Source organism: Lycorma delicatula, chromosome 5, assembly GCF_047948215.1.
Source record: "Lycorma delicatula isolate Av1 chromosome 5, ASM4794821v1, whole genome shotgun sequence".
Lineage (NCBI taxonomy): Eukaryota > Metazoa > Arthropoda > Insecta > Hemiptera > Fulgoridae > Lycorma > Lycorma delicatula.
Genome location: NC_134459.1, coordinates 143,145,364 through 143,161,170, shown reverse-complemented (window position 1 = coordinate 143,161,170; position 15,807 = coordinate 143,145,364). Strand labels below are relative to the sequence as shown.

The 15,807-nt window shown below is 31.0% G+C and overlaps 1 protein-coding gene across 1 annotated transcript in view; it reads left to right on the top strand.

The window, feature by feature from the left end:
* PolA1 (DNA polymerase alpha catalytic subunit) overlaps positions 1 to 12,688 on the top strand; it is a 113,668-nt gene extending 100,980 nt beyond the window's left edge. Inside the window, exons 25-29 of the mRNA XM_075367225.1 lie at positions 892 to 1,000; positions 5,897 to 5,960; positions 8,111 to 8,245; positions 10,455 to 10,583; positions 12,303 to 12,688. Coding sequence (XP_075223340.1) covers positions 892 to 1,000; positions 5,897 to 5,960; positions 8,111 to 8,245; positions 10,455 to 10,583; positions 12,303 to 12,533 — 668 coding nt within the window. The 3' untranslated portion in view covers positions 12,534 to 12,688. The remainder of the gene's footprint in view (positions 1 to 891; positions 1,001 to 5,896; positions 5,961 to 8,110; positions 8,246 to 10,454; positions 10,584 to 12,302) is intronic.
* The last annotated feature ends 3,119 nt before the right edge of the window (positions 12,689 to 15,807 follow it).

Here is a 15,807-nt window from a genome sequence, read left to right as displayed (position 1 = left end):
AATACATTCAATTTCTTCTACAGCATCCACATCTCTAGTTTCTCTGGTATTTTATCAACTATATTTAATACCAGACTGTTCAGTATTGTATCGTGATCACTGGACTCAGTTTCAGCATCTTCGTAATCCGATTCTTCACCAGAATTCATTTTGTTCACATCGACTGAGTTTTCTTCAGCTTCCTATAATGCTAAAATTCTTCTATTAAATTCATTATATGACATTTTGAAGGCCTGTTTTCAGTATTTCAATTGACAAAATTAAAAACATAAGCAAACGTAAAAATTTACATTAACACTGATTAACACTAACTATAAGAAAAGTAACTTAATGTAAACTAGTAAAACTAAACATAATAATATATTAAAAATTAAAAAAAAAAAACAATAAATAAATATCACAGTTAGTCACGTGTTAGTTTATATCTAACAAAAGCATGGTCACCATAAGTTGTGTATTAGATTTTTCTAACTAGGATATTTATAGTCTGGTGTCACGTTTCCTAATGGCAAGTTGATGAATTCGATCACATAGTGATAACAAGGAATGATTCATTGAAGCATTGCTGAGAGCGTATATCAATATAAGTTTTATCCTTTTTACAACCAAGCAACTGTACATGACCAATCCTAAGGTCATGACCAATGGAGGATTAAGCATTGTCATAACAGATTACACTCTAATTTATACAGACATTTTAGTCACATTAAGGGCCATATTTTTTATAGACTCCAGCTTAAAAATTAATCTTTATGTTCCTGATATAAATTTTTGTCATTCATTATTTGTATTTACATGTGAAGTACTATAGTAACATAGACCAGATAAAAAAAGTATGCATGTGTAAAATTACTCTGTGTATATAGTGGATATGATTTCTTTCTGTTGCAGGTCTTGATTATAAACAGTATGAGAAAAAAGCAGCCATGCTTTCTTATGAAGATGATAATGATAAAATGTTATCGTCAAAGAAGACTGATAAATATAAAAATTGTGAAAAGTAAGAGAAAGGATTATTATATAATATATATTTTTATTATTATTAATTTTTGCCCTTGAGGACAGTGTTTAAACTTGAATGTTTCATGATTATACAATCCTAAGTTGTTTTCTCCTTTTCTCTTCCCAAAATCTCTTCATTCCTTGACTGTTTCCTTTGTTCTGTCTACTTTGCTCCTGTTTTCTTCTTTTCTTTCACTTCAAATTTTGTGTTTATAATTTTGTTTCTCACCATTCTTCTTTCTCCTATCATTTCTGTGTTGATCCCTGCTTGTCTTAGGTTCTTCTATTTCTTGAGCCAGTTGGTTTTCCTGGTTGAGTCTTTCACTACATCAACAATCCTTTACATGAGTCTGTTGTTAATTCACTGTATGTGCCCATAGAATGTAAGTCTATGTTTTCTGATCATGTCTGGGAGTGTGCCTGTTCGTTCATATTATTCTTTGGTTGGCCTCTTTATCCATATGCCTTCTCTATGTACTGTTCCAAAAATTTTTGTAAGTATTTTCCGTTCTATTTTTTTCTGCTTCGGTGATGCCTGATGCTCCAATTGTGGCAATTCCTGATGTGTACAATGCCTCCAGTAGCACAACTATCTTCTATTGTCTGAATTTTGCCTGACTCAATATACTTCACTTATTGTATTGGAACCATGCGAGTCTGTATGCTTTCTGAAGTCTTTCCATTTTTTCCATGATGAATGCCTTGTTTGATCCTCCCATTTGTATATATTTGCCTAGGTATTTGAATTTTTCAACTCTCTCTATGTTTTTGTGTTTTGTGTCTTCTTGTTTTGCCTTTCCATGTGTTATGTTTTCTCATATTATATTTGTAATCCCATTTTGGCAGTAATTTCATATAAGAGTTTAAATGCTTCTCATGCTTACTGTTTGTTTTTTCTGAGTATTGCCATGTTCTCATCTGCAAATGCCAGGCATCTTATGACTTTTGGCATCTTGTTTTCTTCTCAGATGTATCACCTTGACATGTTTATCCCACTATTTAATAATTTTGTCCACTTTGAATAACTGGGAGAGCCCATCTCCTTGTCTGACTCCTGTTTATTTCTCTATTGGTGCTGAAGTTTACCCCATGAATTTTATCTTGGAGGTGGTGCTCATGAGTGTCTGTTGTGTGGAGTGCCCTTGTTTTTCCAGCTATGCTGTATTCTTCTAAAGTATTTGTTCTCAAACTGGGTGCAACGCCCCCTTGTGGGCGCTGGAGGCCTTCAGGTTGGCGGAAAAAGGCCCACAGAAAATTGGGGGCCTTCAGTAAACTGCATTAAAATTGTTTAAAAGCTTAACGCCTTAGCTTTAATTTATTTTTTTTGTATGTCTCTGTGCGATTTTTCTTAACCGAAGTATTCCACTTTAAAGAGAAAAGGCCACTTTTGTCTTTAATGTGTCATTTCTTCTCCATCTGAGCAACATAATTGATACAAACAAATATGGAAATTAAAGGATTTTGATCTAACTGATCTAGCTTTAATGAAAAATTGTGATTTCTTCAATATAGCGTTACAGTTTTTTGCTTTTGTTCATTTTGTACATAGGTATTGAAATCTTTAAAGATTAAGACTGCAATATGCATCACCTGCTCTCAGCTTAACCCAAGATCATGTTACAGTCTCAATCATTAACGATTTCAATACCTCGGCACAAAATGAGCAAAATCCAAAACTTGCAACTTTACATTAAGAGGACATCTTAAAAACAGCAATTGCAATTATTATTTTTAACAGATGGTAAGTTAAAAAATTTTGGGAAGCACTAGAAAATTTTTGATTGATTTCTTTTTGTCTGATGTTGTACATGTGTTTCCTTGGGGGGGGGGGGGGGGGGTGGCCCCCAACGCATTACCTTTTGAACTGTGTTTACATGTTCTGTCAATTTTCTGCTGTACTCTTTTATTTTATCACAAATATGCTTTTAGTTCTTCATTTTAAATAAAATAGAAAGATTTTTCAGAATTCTGTTATCAATCATCTTTAAAATGATTGCCATAAAAAACTAATCTCATGTATTTTTTATGTTATTATTTTTCTATTTCTAATACTAATTCTAATTAAAACTAATGAATAACAAAAATACTAAAGAAATAAAGATAAAAAGTTGAAAAAAAGTTTTTAAATTTCTTCTAACAAACGCTACGATATACATAGCACAATATAAAAATAACCATTACATATATAACTTGTTTTTAAGTTGTTTTTAATTTCCTCAAGCGCTTTTAGCTATTCTGCTATCTTCAAGAGGAGTATAATTATGATTAACATATATAAAATTATAATCTTACATAATTAAATTATATATGTAACAATAGATCGTCATTTTGTTAAAATTCATCAGTAGTTAAAATTTTAACTGACTATGTCCGTATTGTAATAGTTTCTCAATTGAAAACAATTGACAAACAATGAAGACAATCAGATAACAATTGAGAAACTATTATAATACAGATATAGTTACCTAAACTTAAAACTATATATATATTGTCGCCGAATGACTTCAATGCCATATGACCATGTGACACTTAATAACCTTGTGGTAGGCCTGAAAAGGGCCGTTTTTGTCATAGATTGGCTTCAACAGCTCGTTGTAATTAATAACATTATGGTATCCCGGAGAAGGACTGTTGTCATTGAATGGCTTCAATGGCTAACTCATAACCATAATGCATTTCATAACCTTGTGGTGGCCCTGAAAATGGCTGTTTTGCGTTAGCTCTGAGAAGAGCTGGGTTCAGAAGCTGGTCTCTGATGAAGTCGGGGAGTTACGGCTTGTCCATTGACGTCAGACCGGACTTCCCGTCATTGGCAGCTGGGTCCCCACTACAGTATGGCAGTGGTGGCCCCCAGAGCCCTGCAGTGTTGGGTTGGCGTTGGTCATCTTCTGCTGGCGCAGCCAAGGTGGTTCTTCCCAAGTGATCCCATGCTGGGCTGGCTCCTGCTGCTGAGTTTGCTGGCCAGGGCAATTGAAGCCTGGTGAGCTGGAGCAGGAAGGTAGCATCCAGCGGCTCCCTCGGTGGGCCAGCCAGGCCTGCTGCTCTGGTGGGGATGTTGGCATCCACAGGGAGGTCCCGTGTTGAGACGGCCAGGGTACTTTTTTTGTCTTTTTCCTTCGTCTTCTTCTTGGGGCTTCTCCATGTGGTGGTCGATGAATTGAAAATTCACTCTCGTGCACGCTCTTTTATTGGAGCCTGAGAGTGGTGAGGCTGCAGTGTCGCTATGATGGGAGATCTGTGTGGCCGGAGTGATGCTTATACCAACGTGTACATATACTGTGCACCGGCTCGCATCTGAGTTGCTACCATGTTCATCTGCCGATATTAAATTAGGCATATATGTGGTAACAATTTATATAATTTAATTATGTATGATTATTATTTTAATTATAATTATATTCCTCTTGAAGATGGCAGAATAGCTAAAAGTGTTCGAGGAAATCAAATTGGAATTTGGTAAGCTGTTTATGAATTTATATATAATAGTTATTATACCAAATGGTGCCATGTTCAAAAAACTAAATATAACCAACATAACAGCATTTATTGAGTGGTAGTTTTCAACATTTTTAATGTTTGATTTTTTTTGTATACTCATCATAGAAAATTAAGCTTTAGCTCACTGAGAATTCTTATTAAGATATTTAAAATTCATAAGTTTTAAGTCAATTTGATTTAAGGGTAAAGTGATATTCAAAATTTGTTATAAACAATTTTTGCATTGCATCTTAAAAATCTGACCAAAAAATTGAAATTTGGCAGAACTATCATATATAACTGTCTTTGGCTTGATTTTAAACATATCAGACAAGGGGGAATTAGAGTACCTGCATTTTTTTTTTTAGTAAACTAATTTTTTTACACTTCACCAAATTCTACTTATTTAAGTAAATAATTACTGTAATAAATAAGTTTTTGAGACTAAAAAAGAGCCTAACGAAATCTGTACTTAATATCAATTTTTTTTAACTTAATTTTCAATACTGAAAAACCAAGTGTATCTAGTATTACTGTAACAGTAAGGAACTTTTTTTAAAAAAAGAATCTCATAGGTTCTAGAAAAATTTGAAAAAATATATTAATTTTTTATAATTTCTTATACTTTATCTCTTTTTCAAGATGTGCCTGTTATTAAAAATATTGTAAGAAATAGCTGTTGAGCAAGAAGGTCAAATGAGACAAAAGTTTTTTTTTAATACATTTGTTTTTTTAGCAATTTTCTGTAAATTCAGCATAACTTTGATGATAAAAACTATGCTGAATTTAGAGAATAAATGCTGAAATTATCATTCGTTCGGTCAAGAGAAACGACTGGGACCTTAAGTGTTTTACTAAGAACTTTGATCTTATTCTCTACATTCTTTTGGTATGGCACAGATTTTAAGATAAAAACATAATTTCATTAAGGGGGTTAAATTGGACCCAAATTAATTTACTAAACATTTTGTTTCTTTTTTTGCAGTTGATTGAAAATTTGCTGCTTCCTGCACTCTGTTAACCAAACCACTATTTTTACTATTATTAATAATAATCATTAATATTTAATAATAAATAATGTTCACAATTTTTATTTTCATTTATTTTATTAAATAAAATTATTAACTTATAGCACCAATTATTAATTTTTATATTCAAAAAGCAGAATTTATATTTAAGTATTTCCAATTTAAAATTTTGTTGAATGAAAGGAACAGTGTTGGAAAATTTTTGCAACCCTTTGTTAGCATTTGTTTATTTAAATCTTATATCTGAAACTTGGAAAAGTTGATCAACTAATGTTGCAGTTCACTGTAAAGTGCTTTATATAAAGATATAACTTTGATGAGTTTCTTCTATGAGATTCTTTTAATGATTTTTTTTTAACTTCGTTTATAATTGTAGTTTTTTTTTACAGATTTTCATTTAAATGTATTAAATGTGGCACAATTAATGTTGTTGAAGGAGTAACCAGAAAATTGGTAAATATTAATCTCTTTATATCTAATTAATTTTAGAATTATTTGATTAGGGATATATTTATAATTTAAATTTCCTAGGCTTTTAAATTGCTATTTTGTCAGTGAAAATGATTTTTCATTAAAATCACAGTACATTATATAATTTGGTCATCCTCATCTACATTAATTACTTTGCTATAAACTGGTAGATATTAACAAATTAGTATATAAAAAATATAACCCTTATTTTGAAAATAAAAATATATTGTAACAGGTAAAGAAGCTTAATAATAGAAAGATGAGAAGAAGAAAGAGAGAGAGAAAATGAAGAATGTAAATCAACAAATAAATTTTAAACATGAGAAAATCCAGTAATAACAAATATGAGGAATAATGGAAAGAATTTTTAGAACTGTTTGAAGGTTCAGGCAATAAATGTTTTGATGCCATTACAGTTGGTTGATGAAAAGGATTAGTTGGCTGCTGTTATATTATGAAAACTACAAGCCTGGTGTAAAAAATATTACTAAGAGCATATGAGTGAGTGTGCAATAACAATGAAGTATGAGAAGCTCCTTGGTGAGTTCCTAGGAGACAAGGTGTCATTATTTATTAATAAAATTTTAGATTAGGTTCCTTTGAAAATAGTAAAAGTGAATAATTCTTGTATAAGATTTATTATTGATTTTATTATTATAATCTTATTGCCATAATCACTTCTTAATTGTACAGGGGCAGTTCGGAAAGTAACAACCTCCGTTTGGCTGTAAATAAAAAACCTGCATAGATAAAAATATTTTATTATGTATAACTTAAAACTACAACTTTTAATTATTTTTCAACATAGTCACCATTTAAATTCAAGAATTTGTCATAGGTTTCACTAATTTACAAATACCTTCATAAAATTCAGCTACCTGGGTACCTAGCCAATCTTTCACAGCATTTTGAAGTTCGTTGTCATGAAATTGCTAAGACACTGCCTGTTCATGTGAGTGAAAAGATGAAAAACACTCTGCACCAAGTCCAGACTTTAAGGAGAATAATCAAAAATGTCCCATTGGAATTAATTCAGAAGTTGTTGAGTTTTTTGAGCACTGTGAGGGTGAGCGTTGTGCAAAAAAAACACCAGATGACAGCATACCACAACATTTGTTCTGAATGGCTCGCCTAAGTTTCTTCAAAGTTTTGCAGTAGTCTGCTGAAGTAATCATCGTACCACATGCTTTCTTTGGCTTGCATAGAGAACTGGTATGGCTCCAGGCCATCGAATATTGTTTCATTTCGGCGATCATGTAGGCCACCCAAGCTTCCTCCTCGCTCACAATTCTCTTCAAAAAACTTTCTCCTTCTGCATCGTAGCATGAAAGGAAGTCTAAGGCAGAGTCCATTCATTTGGTTCAATGGATCTCTGTAAGCATATTTGGAACCCATCGAGCTCAGAACTTCCGGTGGTCTAATTTATCATTGACGATCTCGTACAAAACTGTATGAGAAATTTGCGAGAATTGTTTGAAAAGTTCAGAGATGGTGATTCTTTGATTTTCATGCATTTTTCATCAGTTTCACTGACTAGATCATCACTCACAACGGAAGGCCTACCATTTTTCTCTTCTTTGTGGATGATCGTCCTTCCATTTTTAAAAAAACAGACTTGTTGCCGCATTACACTGTCACTCATTTAGCTCATACATAGTACACAGCTGATGATGGATGTCTGCTCCCAAAACATTTTGTGCTCAAAGAAATCTTATGACAGCACGCCCCTCACATTTTGCAGGATTTTCTATTGCAGCGCTCATGTTTTTAGGTTATAACAAGCGAACAGGCTAAAGTACATGGCTTACACTGACAGCTGGAAGCACACTGATTCAGTGAGAACGCCAGTATGCCAGTGGCAATGCCACTAACACTACTACTAGTGCTATGGGTACAACAGAGGTTACTTTCTGAACTGCCCATTTTCTTAGCAGTAAAAACACAGCCTCATTATTAAATAGGTACAACTTGTCTGCATTTGTAATTGGTAAATGTCAGATGATCAATATTATTTATATAAATATTAAGCCGCTGCTGTTGTGTGTAATAATATCAGCCTAAGCTATAGTAATACTGTCTATGTTAACATTGCTTTATAATGATTTGTTTCTGGCTATTTATTTTTACTATAGGATAATGGAGTTGAAGTATTAGTGCTTAATTGCTGTTCAAATAATGAATGTCCTGTTCAACCAAGACAGTATTTAACTAGCATAAGAAATGCTCTTTCATTGTGTATGCAAAATTTTATGAAGAAGTATTACCAGGTAATTCTTTTTAATTATTATTTTTATATTAATGATAAATTTACATCAGATAAAAAATAAATTAAGAAATTATATTACAATGGCTATTTCAGTCTGGCACAGGTGGTTAATGACAGATTTCCCATGCTGACTGTTGTTTCAAAATGAATCAGTTATACTTACAGCTGGTTGTTGTCAGTTATAATTAACACATTTTTGCTTGGAAATCCATTGATGTAATAGTTCACAGGTATGCGACTTCACAAATGAGGAATGCATCTGTTTGTATGACCCAAGTAAAGAAGCTTACAGTAGTTGTTGGAGACATTCAAATCAAATATTTCACTTATTAACAAAGTAATGGAAATTATTTATAACTAGATTTAAATAATTTATTACAGAAATTAAACATACAAAATTGAGATTAGCAAATGCTCCATCCTTGGAACGATTTATATTTTGGTGTGACAATATTTCCCGAGCTCTCAGGATGGAACTCAAAACCTTTTTATTGAAAGGATAGGGTTGTAACATTTTAAGGGATACTGAAAAACAAAGATTTTGGCATAAAAATATCAAACAACCATAACCAAAATGGTTACCATTTAATATTTTTCTCACCTAGTTTCATCAAAATTGGTCTACAGTACACTTTAGGTTTTGGTTTTATTCTGAAAAAAATGGTAATTTTTGAGGTATAGCATTTGCTAAATTTTATTTTTTAGTTTCACTCTTATGCATTTATTTAAGAGGTACCGAAGATCTTTTTGAAATGCGCAGTTAAAGACATTACATGGCCACCATTTTGATTAAGATTCATGAGAGCCCTTACCTAAAACATAGTCAGGTTTTTACATTAAAATTTTGGTTTCTTAATCTCTTTAAAATGATGTCATAATCCTACTCCTTTCCATTTAAAATTTTTGAGTTGCTTCCCATGATGACCACCTTGTGCTTGGGGTTTTAGTGGTTTCATACTGAAAAGTAGATTGTTTTGACATAGGAACATTTGATAAATCTTTTTTGTTTAACTGTTGAAAAGTTGTTTAAGGGTACCATACTTTGTTAACATCCTGGTGAAATATTTTTAAGTATAAAATTATCATGCAGTTAATATTTTCAACTAAGATATAGTTATGTGCATTAAATAAAGTGCTTTTACAAAGTAGTGCAAAAAGTCACATTCAATGTTAGGAAAGTTTTAGTCATTTATATTTTTATAGAAAGGGTCCATTAATGAAATATTTATAATGTTTGGATCGCAAGTGTTCTTGTTGTGGAGCTGTATGCTATTAACACAAGGCCTTAAATATACTTAGCCCAACATTCCGACACGTACTTGTCTGTTCAGATTACATGAGTGCCTTGCAGGCGATTGGAGACATGTACTCCAGATACCCTATTGTCTGAGATATACAGTCTGTTATCACTGAAATGACTCATCATAACAACCGAGAGCTTCTTCTGGATCCCTAGTTATATTGCAATTTCAGGCAATGAATGCGTTGATGTGCACCAAAAGAGGCTTGTTTGCACTCTTCTTTCATTTATCATGTTGTTTCAAATGATCTTGTCTGTTTTCTGAAGAGGGTGGTTCTTGATGAGTGGCAAAGTGAGTGGAATGCTACCATCAACAATAAACTTTGCCCAGTTAAGAACAATGTGTTACCATGGGGTTCTTCGTCTAGAAATGATCGTTGTGAGGAGGTTATTTATTTGCTATTTGCAAAGGGCTCATTCATGCAGACTTTTCTGCATAATTCTTTATCAACCAGTTTTCAAAAATAAGATGTCATTGTTTATTATAAATCTGCTTTAAGTAATAAAATATATTTTGATAAAAACAATGATTTTGATATAAAAAATTACCAAATTGATGTGGCCTCAGTTTTGTAATTTTTGAAAATGTTTACAACATAATTTTTTATTTTTTAAAGTTCGTGCAAATATACACACCTTATTAATGATTTCTCATTCAGTCTTGAGGTATAAATTTTTCTTTATAAAGAAAAAAGAAACAGAAAGGAAAATCATCTTTTTTATAAAATATTTTTTATTCATTTTGAAACGAATCCAAAAAAAAAAAATTGTACCTGGTTATCATTGAATGTCGATTTTGGATATTTGGCCAGTACTTATTAATTTTAGTTGTTGATATTACATTATAAAATTTTAATTACCAAATTTTATAATTTTTATTTAAAATTTTACTAACAAAAATATTTTTCAGGGTTGGCTAAAATGTGAAGATCCTTATTGTACAAACAGGAAACGTAGAATTGCACTGAGAAGAAAACATGGTGTTCCTCTTTGTGATTCTTGTTTAAAACACAATTCTCACAATATTATGAAAGTTGAGGTATGCTTCTTAATTTTTAATAAACAATTTTTAAAAGTATATGATGTAAACATTTCTGGTATTTTTTTTTTCTCACTTAAGTGATTTAGGGAAGTGGGCTGTATAACTTTGAATGATAACATATGCAATATTTTAGTTGTAATTAATATGTTATTCGTCAAAACAATACTTTCAAAAATAAGCCATACCCTGTATGATCCTTTTGTTCTTTTCTACAGTAAAATTGTGAGTTGCAACTTATTTGAAGAAAACACAGTAAGAAACATCTTTTTTTAATTCTTACAATACTTTCAGTAATGCAATTTTGATATTTCATATTAAAGAGATTTTTATAAAAAAAATTATTGTTTAAGCTCATATAAAAACACAGTTTTCTTAATTAAGTACTTTTAAAAGTTTCTGATTGTAAGTTTCATAATAGCAGCCATTAAAAAAAATAGCTATTCTGGTTAATTTAAAGCATTGTTACATTTTATTACATTGCTCCTCAATTTATCTTACATTTTGTTGTTGAAATGAAGATGTATTGTAACAGGTATTTATTTCTCAATACAAAAATATATATACAAGGGACATTCAATAATTAAAGAGACAAATTGATGTAGAAAAAAAACTGTACATTTTTACAAAATGGGACTTTTACTACTTCTCAACATAATCCCCACCTATATTAATACACTTGTCCCAACAATGAAATCGTTTTTTTAATACCTGATGCAAAGAAGTCTTTGTCTTATTGTTTGAACCAGTTTCCCACAAATTCTTTGACTTCCTCGTTGTTGCTGAACTTTTTCGACATAATGCCTGCTTGCGTGGACCAAACAAATGATAATCCGTATCGGATGGCTCCCGTATATCTCTGTCATAAGATCTTTTCTCTTTTGGTATATTGTGGAATGACATGTAAAGCAATTCAAGTCTGCTGTTTTAAAACGATGACATCACCTGATATAGTAAATTAATGAAATATAAACATAATGAAATTTTTATGAATTAATTCATCATTAGCAAAATAAAATGGAAGAGGTTTTCAGTCTGTTATCTATATTTGTTCAAACTGTATTCTTTATCAAACAAAACGTGGTGACTGTTCAGTGGAACTGTTGTAAATTTTTTTCAGCTAACTTAACTGGAAAACTTTTTTGAAATAAAAAAAGTTACATTTTCTATATAGATTATTTGAATTGTAGCTTATAGTACTCGTTTCTTATATGATGTAATTTTTACATTCTAAGTATTTTCATATTTAAATTAAAAATAAATTGTTGAAAGATGTGGAAGAAAAAAGTCAGCATTCTTTTTCTTATTTTTTTCAAAATGCAGTTTTTTATGAGCAGCTTTCTGCTCATAAGGTACAAATTTTTCTTCAGGTACAAATTTTTTAACAAATTCATATTTAAAATTTTTTTAAATGTAATTATTTTCTCGTTTCTTTCAATTGTTAGAAGTTTTTTAATTCTGTTTTATTTTTGTAATCTGATATTGTCACATGCTAATAGACATGCTAATTATGTTAGACATGTAGTAAGATAACAAATTTTGTGTACAATTGATACAAAGAGGAGAGAATGGGTTTTTATTTGTCTATAAATTTTATTATTATTATTATTATTTAAATTCTAAAGAAAATAATTTTCTGCTATGAACAACTTGGGGTCAGTAATTTTATTGCTATTATTTTTTTTTTGCTTATTTTTGAAAATATGTTTTGTTTTTCAGTACACAGATCACGAGTTATACACTCAGCTTGTATATTACCGTTCGATTTTTGATTCATCTAAAATACCTGCCTCAGTTAGAGTTGATACAGATGTATTGGCTGCATATGCTGTGCTGCAAGATGATGTAAAGAATGTTCTTAGTTTAAGTGCTTATGCATCTGTAGATTTATCACATCTTTTTTATTTATTAACACCATTTGCTGTAAAAAAAGCTGAAAAAGATGTTTAAATTTTTTAAACTGTTATATTTAATCTCTTTAATATTTAAATGTTATTATATTGTATATTAATTTTTTTTTAATGTACCGGTATTAAATTATTTTTGTTTAAAAAATATATTTGTATATCTTAATTATATTAATAAAAAACATATCAAATGTGTTATACTATGTCTCAAAATTTTCATTTTGAATTTTTTACTCTTCCAAAAATCTTTATTTTTATGGATATGCTCCTTGCATATTGGTAGTTTTTCACTGCTATACAATTTACAGATAGATTTTATGTACAGTTTTATACCTGTAATTTTAATTTAAAACAGTTGGCTTTCGCAAGCTTCATTTAATTCATCAAACATTTCATTTAGTTTATTGGGATTATCCACCAATATTGCCATGTAATCAGCAAAACTATGTGTATGTTTCTATTCTTTTTCCCCCAGTTTTTATTCCTGTTTTCCCATTCAGACAGCATTTAATTATTTCTTTCAGATATATACTAAACAGTGTTGGTGATATGCAGCATCCCTGCCTCACTTCTTTTCCAAAATTAGCAGTAATTTATCCAATCTAACTCGGTCAAATGTCTTTTTTAGGTCGACAAATGTAACATAACTCTCCACCTCCTTTCCTTGTTAATATACTCTTATCATCCACTCACATGCTCTTGCTTTTATTTACAATAATGATGGACTTTTTTTGAGAGGCAAATTTGGACACATGGGAAATTTCTCCCTCTACGTTTATTAAGAAATGAATTTTGTCAGTTGTAGTACATGTAGAGTCGGATATAAAAAGATTAGTAAGAAAAAATAATTTTAAAACTATGTATTCTACTAAAAATTGAATGAAGAAAATAGCAGTTATCATTTTTTAATATTATGTTTGCTGCTGTTTTGGAGAAATGGAAACAACATCAGAAATGCAGATATGGTAATTTTTATTTCTAATACCCTCTGAAAGTAAAATATTCCTGTTCAAAGCTTTTGCAGATCTTATAACTTTACGAGATGCCAAGGATACCTTGAAATTAACATCCAGTGTTGATAGTACTTTATGTTTGTGACTTTATGATTAATAATTCACCCACAGTGTAACTAATGGGTATTTATGATTTCCTAGAAAATCATTATTTTGCTTAACACTTTAAAATAATCTCCACGCTAACTTTTTGACTTGGCTTATTAGTTCTCTGAGTTGTTCATCTCAAATCAAAGTTCTAATTTGGAAACAAAAAAAATTCCTTCTTAAGTTTAGCACGACTATCATGATAAATTTTTTTTCAAATTAATAAATTCAGCAACATTTTTATCCATTGCTGTATGAAAGTTTTAGAAAAGCCTTATTTTTATAAGGAGTGGAGGGAGAACAATCATTTCCAAGTTAACTACTGGAAGGATATACAACATGTACCTGCTCTCAGCTTAACCCAAAGTCATGTTACAGTCGCAATCATTAAAGATTCCAATACCTCGACACAAAATGAACAAAAGCCAAAAACTGCAACATTACATTAAAGACCTCACAATTTGTCATTAAAGCTGGATCAAAACCTTTTAATTTCCATATTTATTTGTGTCAATACGTTCCTTAGATCGAGAGATATACAGTATTTAAGATAAAAGTGGCCTTTTCTCTTTAAAGTGGAATATTTCAGTTCAGAAAAATTGTAGGCATAAAAAAAGAAATTAAAGCTAAAGACTTAAGCTTTTAAATGATTTTAATGCAATTTATTGAAAAAATTTTGTTTCCCCTATGTGCTTGATCAAACACAGAAAAACTTTCAAATTTTTAAAACTCTTTTCTCACTGATCTGGTTTTTTTTTTATTTGATGATTTTTGAAATCTGAAGTATACTGTCAAAAAGTAGAGTATTCAAGCTTTAATTCTTTTTTTATTCATCTCTGTAACACTCTTGGTTGCAAAGTAAAATTAGTTTGATACAATCATTTTTATCATAAAATATAGGTGTCCCTTTAATTTGTTTTGTACTAGTGTATTTAATTTTAGTTTGAAATATCAGGAAAACATAATTTTTGCCTTTTTTGTAATTAGCCATCAGCTTCTTAGACTGCCTGGACACCTCCAAGATTCTGCAGGCCTTCTACCACCTCCCCTTGAAGGCCTCCAGCGCCCACAAGAAGGCATTATCGCCCACTTTGAGAACAAATGGTCTAAAAGATATTTTGTTACTGAGTTTCACAAACTATAAAGGAATACATCGCCTCGCAAATCTAATTTCATTTCTGTTGGTCTCCTTCATGTCAGTATAGTTCATAATTTCTAAAAGTAAATTCATATTCCAAAAAAAAAAATTTATCACAGATGCACCAAACTCTCTACAAATAAAATTTAGTTCTATGATATAGAGAAATTCCTGCAGAGCAAGCCGGATTTGTCAAAGAAAATAGTACACGTGAGCAAATCCTAAATATTAGGCAGCTGATAGAGAAAGCCAGAGAGTTCAATACCACTCTAGTAATATGCTTGCTAGATTACACCAAGGTCTTTGACTTGATCAGGTGGAAAGATCTGTGGTGAGTATTGAAAGAGATGGGCATTCCTGATCATCTTGTTACTGTTATTTTGTTATTGTTTTGCCTATATCTAAAGAACAGTGCAATGGTTGACTGGAAAATCACACAATGGAGCGCCTTTTACTCGTTGAGAGGAGTATGACAGGAGTGTATTCTTTTTTCAATTTTATTCAACATTTACGATGAATATATCTTGCGGAAATGCCAAAAACTGGCTTGGTGGTGTATGAATAGGAGGGCAGCGTATAACCAATTTAAGGTTTGCTGGTGGTATATATCTGTTTGCACATTCTGAAATTGAAATGAAAGAGATCCTCGACTGAGTTCAGCAAGAAAGTGAGGCATTAGGGCTGAAATTAAACATTGGAAAAACAAAGTTATGATCGTAGACGGAGCCAACGACCTTCCAGTCAGTGATGTGCTGTGTGATTTCAAAAAGGTGAACCATTCCATATATAATAATAACAATTAATGAAATCCACCTTACCTGCACATTGATATGAACTCAAGATCTTTCAGCTTACTGGAAAGCCATCATCAGGAGATAGAATTATTGCATTAAAGTTAAAAATTTTAAAAGATCACAGTTAAAATGTAAACCAGTCATGACTGTCTGGTCCTACCAGTATATTGAAGTGGATTAAAATGAAATCAAACGGAATCATGTTATCAAACAGGTAATTATTATTTATTTAACAAATCAGTGGTACCATGTTCGAGAAATCATTTTGTATATTTAGGATCCACA